This window comes from Gekko japonicus, unplaced genomic scaffold (genome assembly GCF_001447785.1).
Source record: "Gekko japonicus isolate JY-2015 unplaced genomic scaffold, Gekko_japonicus_V1.1 scaffold4164, whole genome shotgun sequence".
Lineage (NCBI taxonomy): Eukaryota > Metazoa > Chordata > Lepidosauria > Squamata > Gekkonidae > Gekko > Gekko japonicus.
Window position 1 is genome coordinate 38605 of NW_015163212.1, and position 6853 is coordinate 45457.

The window sequence follows — 6853 nt, forward strand, 5'->3', positions numbered from 1 at the left end:
GTGCAGTTGGGGGGGGGGGGATCACTATTTTTCCCTTTTACTTCACTTTCCCCAAAGCTAAAGATGAGGGAGGAGGCAAGAGTCCAGAAGAATGAACAAAGGGACCCACATGGAAAAACAACCTTTGCTCAGTATGTAAGCTGTATTTGTATGAGGAAACCAGCACCAGCCAAACTCTGCCTTATCTTACATTTCCTAGATGAGGTACCATTTGATCTACTTTCCATATAGCAGTTAATGAGGAAGCGAGTCAGCTGAGAGATTGGAGGATGCTGCAACAGGCACTGCTCCTATAATGAACCTTGTACAAACTGGCTTTCAGATGGCCCCTAGTTTGTGAAAGATGCTTTCATTCCCAAAATGTAGACATTATCTGAAAACACTGCAAACTGTATGGGAGGTATTAGAGCTTGGTGTTCCACCATGGAAGAGCATACCTTCTTTCTTTCTCTGTGATAGGGTTTTAGTTTAAGTTAACCATTGAATAATTACACCTACATACTGATATGAGGAACAACTTCTGGGATGCTAGGTACACAAAGCAAATGAGTAAGGAAATGGTCAGAGGGATTTTTAACCAGACAGCAGGGCAATATATTTTTCAACACACTGGCAATGCAGAATCTCTCTTCCTTCTCTGTAGCACTGGCAATACTCTGTAGCGCAGCACCCCAATCTAGGCTGAGAAGAACAGCTTCCTTTTTCAGCTTCCCTTCAATCCACCTCCTTCTGCAATCTGTCAACATCCACTTAAAGAAAACAAGACCACAAGTATCATGTGCCTCTTTAATGTATCCTGGTGTTAGAGAACACACCTGTTGATCGTTTCAACAGTTCAGCTAAGCAAAGTTAAGGTACTTACATCTATCATTTCGGTCTTCAGGGCTAGATGAGGTCTCCCGGTCTGAAATGAGGCCAGAGACAGCAAAGATCTTTTTCCCTGTGTCATCGACTTTGAGGGAGCCGGGGGAGCCTGATGGGAGCTGGGCTCCAAACTCATACTCCTTGCCATCAGCGTCTGAGAAGCGAAGGTGGGGAGAGTCAGTATCATGGCAGTTCTTCAGGCGTTTGGCAGGTGTAAAAGCTGACTGGTAACTCTCCCTGTCCTCAGTGGAGGCGAAGGGACGGAAGGCCCCAACACCACTGTGGTTCAGCATGCTTATTGGGGTGCAGTCCAGATTGGGGGGAGCAAACTGGGGGTGGAGATGAAGCAAGGAAGGTGGAAAATCACGGTTGGTGAATGCTCCTGGCACCCCACCTTGTCGGTGATACATGGAGGCAAAAGTATAGGAGCCATTGGTGAATGGGATGTGAACATCCTTGTCCACTGACACAGGGACGCCAAAGGGCCTTGGCTGTTGGCAAGGGATGGAAGCATCGCGGCTGGCTTCAGCAGTAGAAGCAAGAACCATGAGGGCTGGAGATGCCAGAGGATTGGGAAGGTAGGAGGAGTTTTCCATCTTGAAGGCTGCCCGGTGTAAGTCCATCGGAGACTCTTTCCTTGACAGGGCCACAAGGGAAATGGTCTTCCCTGGATGGAAAGCAAAACAACGTCTGGGAGTAGAGCTGAAGGATTTCACTGGGACCTCATCACCAACTCAAAGCTGTGAAGAAACAGGAGGAAAAGGAGGGGAATAGAGGTTGTCAGTCTTTAGCAGCCATCTGTCCAGGATGCAGCAAAAAAATTGCTCGAACCAGAAGCAAACCTCCCTGTCTTCTCACATAAGAAACTAGCAGGAAACTACAAATATCTAGAAGTGCCTCTGACTCCCTCTAAGGGTGTATCTGCACAAACCTTTCTCCTGCTCCCAGTTCAATGCTATAGCAGTAAACTTGAGTTCAAGAGAACTCTCCAAAGCTGATTTAACATGGCATACCAACAGTCTCAGTATTGTCTTCTTCTGCCATACAGACGAGCAATGGAGTGGGGCAGGTTCAGATCAAGAAATATGTGTCTGGCAGGGATTAGATGTTCTGAATAAGTTGCGTTAACCCCCACCACACCGAGAACCCATGCAGGAAAATAGTATCCTCCGAGGAGCAGAAAAAGGGCAACCTACCTGACGTACCAAACAAAAAATCATGTGAAAATTAAATAATCTTGGATGTGAAAAATCAGTGGTGGGAACTTTGGTGCCCCTATCCAAAACCTAATTTCTAATAAAATGCTTCAAAAATTACAAGTGAACTTCCCTATAGTTATTTATACAGCCTGCAATGCATAAACAGTCTGGGTGTAATTTCTATCTACTGTTGTAGAAGCAATAGATACATAGGTTTTAGGTTTTACCAATGGTGTGTGCTGGAATAAACAACATGCTCACTGCACATATTTCTAAATAACCCCCCATCCTTTTTCTGAGCTTCTTTTTTGTAAAGCAAGCAATACAAACTTCATCAATAAAGTGCCTGGCATCTCTAACAATATTTAAAATCATAATGGGTGCCTGTGCCATCTGATCTCCCGCGAGCATCTGCCTTTCAGGTCGAGGACAGCACAAAACGGATCAGTAATTTTACTTCCTAATGCGCTCATGCTTAAGTAGATTTGTAAACAGTCCTGGATGTGCCATTAACATTTAGAGGAAAAAATATTAACACCATTTCTGGGCTTGTTTTTCCTTTGCAGCTTCTTACAAATTCCAAGGAACAAATCATAACACCAAAAGAAACAAAAATGGAACAAAGATACCTGTGTTTTTTGTATATGTGGATCTGGGAGGAAAGACTATTTCCTCCCAAACCTTTAAAACCAAAAAAAGAATTGTTTGCCCCCCTCCAACAGCAAACCCACAATCCTTCTTTAAGCTTCTACTGCCAACTATTCAGGATGGCACAATGTGCTTTAATATATGAGGACTGTTACTCTAAAACAATATACTACCCTTGCTGCACTCAAAGGGACACAAAATATTCATATAATAAAAAAGCTGTTAGAAAATGTGGCTGTTAGTTCCAAGAAGGTCAGACACAGCAAATAAAACCTACTGAAAGAGTCCCTTTTCTAATGGAGTGGCTTTTGTATTCTTTGAATGAGCAAGCCTAGGTTAACAAACTCTATGGCATTCTGGCTGTGCCTTTCATAGAGTCCAGCAATAACATTTCCTTTTCTCCCATCCTGTACCAAGCCATTCAGCGACTGAAGATCAGTGGGCATCATTTCTTGCTTCTTTCTCATTTGGCTCCCCTGCCGGGAGAGCTCCATACTAAATTGCCAGATCATGGATCTCATATCAACAAATTTCAGTCCATTCCAAATGTAAAATAACTTTTTTGTCAAGTTCTAACCATGGACAGAGAGATGCCAAAGGCAGCCTAGCCAGCATTCATTCCGGTGCTCTCCTCTTGCTACTTTCTGGTTTATCAAAAAACAAAAAGCAAACAAATGTTAAGACTAACAATTGTAATAATTTCCCAATTGGGGTGGGGGGAATATATAATTATTCCCAGCTATTTTAAAAGACAAAAGAAACAATAAAGAGAATTGTATTATGAACCGGCCTATAACACAAATTCTCCACAGTTTAAACTGGGAGGAGGGTCAAGGGTGCACCACTGATGCATCTGTGCCTGGTTTTCTATTTTTACTTGCACTGTCATCTCATTACGTTAAATGTATTTCATAAATTAGTAATCTGGAAGCCACACTTGACACTCCTTGTAGGATACTGTGAATCACTCCAACCGCCTTATTCGTTTGCAAACTTCATTACATAGAGAATAAATCAACACACTGTGATAGTGCGCCAGGCCAAGTTTAGGGTTCCCCCCCCCAAAGACTTGCATTCTTCCCTGTTCTTGCCTCATCTCTTACCTTCTTTCCACCATCCCTTTGCCCCACCCTGTGATTCCCTACCACCACCACCACCATCATTAGGAGCATGTATAGATGAGGCTGCGGCAAGACCAGTCATTATGAAAATCTATAGTTAATACACTCCCAATGTCAAAATGTCATCGGTTTTTAAATATGGAACCCAAAATAAGAAAACTAACTGGCCTGCTTAATTAAAAAAATATGGATTGCAGAATAACCAGTCTGATGAAGCATTCAGGTGACGGGAAGGGAATGGGCACAGGCAAAGTAAGTAACTGTTACTTTTCTGCCTCTATGCTGATTTTTTTAATTTAGCACCCTGTGCAAATCCAGATTAAAATAACTCCAGCTATTGATCCAAGCAGTGGAATTGACATTAATTTTAGTTCACTTCTCACTTTGCAAAGAGATCAATAGGAAGTAATAACAGCTGACATCCCTGCTGAAAGGAAGAGAAAAGACGGTCTAGCGACAGAAATCGAAAAGCAACCAAATAAATCAGCAGATACTTTTCCACGGCATCAGACAAACTCCAAACAGATTGCAAAAAGTCTTTGTCGAATTAACTAAACAAGGAGTGGAGGAGGCCAAGGGGGTGGAGATAAATCTATGAAGCTACATAAACTGTCCACTGGGTATCCAGGTTAGATTAGCAGAGAAAAAAACATATTCTGATTTCTTATATTATTAAAATCATCACTCACTTGAGATATTTTTCTTTAAAATCTTTCTTTTTAAGGCACGCATTATTTCCACCTATCACTAAATGCAAAGTAAAACAGCAAGACCAAGAAAACCTTAGTTAAAATCCTTCAAGATTGAGCTACAACAAAACTGTAAGAGCAAAATATCACATGCAATGTCCAGTTTAGCTTTTGGTTTCTCTGCATATTCATAATTATAATGCTATTTTAGCTACCCAGGAAGAGAATCTACTGAAAGGAAGCTGGTCTGTCATACACAGAATTTACCAGTTTTTCTCCTAGACAACAGGCAAGTGGATAAAGCAAAGCTAGTCATACCTGAAGGTAATTTTACAGTGTAAATTACATGTAAAAACACAGAATTTAAATACTAAAAACTCTTAGAATTTATGGGTAACAAATGACTTCTATATTGTTACTTTTAAAAAAAATCTCCCAGACAACTATTATCTATTATCTGTGATCTATGTTAATAACAACTATTAACTATGATCTTTAAACTATTTCAAAATTTTAAATTAACTGAATTAAAATCATAATTTTTCTCTGCTGTTTGTAGAGGGGAGGGGGGAAAGTTTTCAAAACATTTTTTGTAAAACCACCCAACACTTCTGGAAAGAGGAAATGAAGAAGGGATCTTTGGATACTTCGAGTTATTGTTACTTTTTAATCTCATAATTTTAAAAAGAGAAATATACTCTAAATTACAAAATCACAATATTTTAAAAAATCAGTTGTTGAGGGGATTAAAGTGCTCAAACGAATTACACATTTGAACTAACTATTCAAAGTAAAACAAATGGAAGACTGAGAACCTGAAGGAAGGGATCCCAGGACATCACCAAGAAATTCTATAACCCTGTGTTTCTTGTAGCTAAATACCAGGGGGATGCTGGTGTTGCGGGCGTGCCGGCTAAATTACGACTTACAGCGCAGGGAGGGGGGTGGAAAACGGGCACTGCCGGTTCGGGACCTAGGAATACCAATTCAAGGAGTACGAAAAGCACCACCCATGGGAGCGACGGTGGATCAGGCCCCCGGTGCAACAACAAAGCAACCGCCTTACCTTTCCCCAACTGGTTGGCAACTCCCCACCACCACCAAAAGCAAGCAAATGAAAATAAACCATAGGAATGCTAAAAAGCAACAATCTGAGCTGCAAAATACTGAGGTGTTACCGACCTGTAGAGAGCTTTCCATCACACACTCCATCCCAAAACCCAGATTTCTTTTCCCAGTTTTTAAACATTTACTTGCGAAAAATCTACTCGCGCGACAAGCACTTTGGGCCACAATTTTGGTGAAACAACACGAAGTAACCAACCTCGGAACTGATGTGCAGTATCTGGCCCTCCACCCCCGGTCCGGAAAGGTCCCTCAAAGTGCGAGGGGTGGACTCCGAGAGCTTCTGCTGGTTCCCCAGTTCAGAAAAAGACTAAAACTACTCAAATTCAGCTTTCCTAATCTAGAAAAAACCCTGGATTAGTTTGGACATAAGAGTGTTAGACCCCTTTCAGTTCCTAGGAAAAGGAAATAAATGCGGTTTTAATTGCAAGGAGGAAAATTAACCCGCACTTGTGTGACTTTCTGCAGTTGCAGATCAAAACAGGTGTTTGTCCTTCCCAGCACAAAAGAATAGGGCTGATTTAAAAGAATTTTAAACAAGGCAACAAAACAAGGCACTTCCCCAACTTTCCCACTCCATTAAATGAAACAACAAAACTGGGCATGAAAATCTCAAAAGTCCATTTGCGAGCGAATTTCCGCATCGTTTCATTCCCGGCAATGTGCCCGCCCTGCCATGCCTGGGCACTTTCCCACTGACTACGCCAACGTTCTGCACCGACAACAACAATTGTGCGCAATCGGTTAACAACAGCCTTGCAAAGATACCAAGATTTTCACTCCTTCCCGGAAACGTATGCGGGGACGCCAGTAAAATCCCTCCACCCCAGGGTCCGGTCAGGGCTCTTTTTCTCCCTAAAACTGCAAACAAAGCTCATCAGACGTGAGGATGACTCGAGCAGTTTGAATTTATTGTAACGATCCCTTCCCTGCACGTTTCCTGTCTGGAAGGCGAAAGCCTTGAATACAACTCTTGCATTGGACATCGCCTAATGATTCCATTGTGCCTAAGCAGATGGTTTTTGTATATTTCGATCTACAAGGTGAGGAATTATTTCCCCTTCCTTGCAGCCTGTGTACCGACTGACTTCCTTGCCCCGCTGTTGCTTTATTTCAAAAGCTTGTCGTGTCTTGACTGCTGGGCTGAAAAGGTGCAGAAAGTTTCTCGAAAGGACCCCTGCTCTATATGCATCGCCCACTTCCTCTC

General features: G+C 42.1%; 1 protein-coding gene across 1 annotated transcript; it reads right to left on the minus strand.

Annotated features, from left to right (window-relative positions):
• Positions 1 to 714: 714 nt before the first annotated feature.
• LOC107106949 (E3 ubiquitin-protein ligase Rnf220) lies at positions 715 to 1487 on the minus strand. The gene is made up of 2 exons (XM_015407166.1): positions 863 to 1487; positions 715 to 749 (listed from the first exon to the last, which is right to left on the minus strand). Exons 1-2 carry the CDS (start codon positions 1485 to 1487, stop codon positions 715 to 717), a joined length of 660 nt encoding a protein of 219 aa, XP_015262652.1.
• Between the last annotated feature and the right edge of the window lie 5366 nt (positions 1488 to 6853).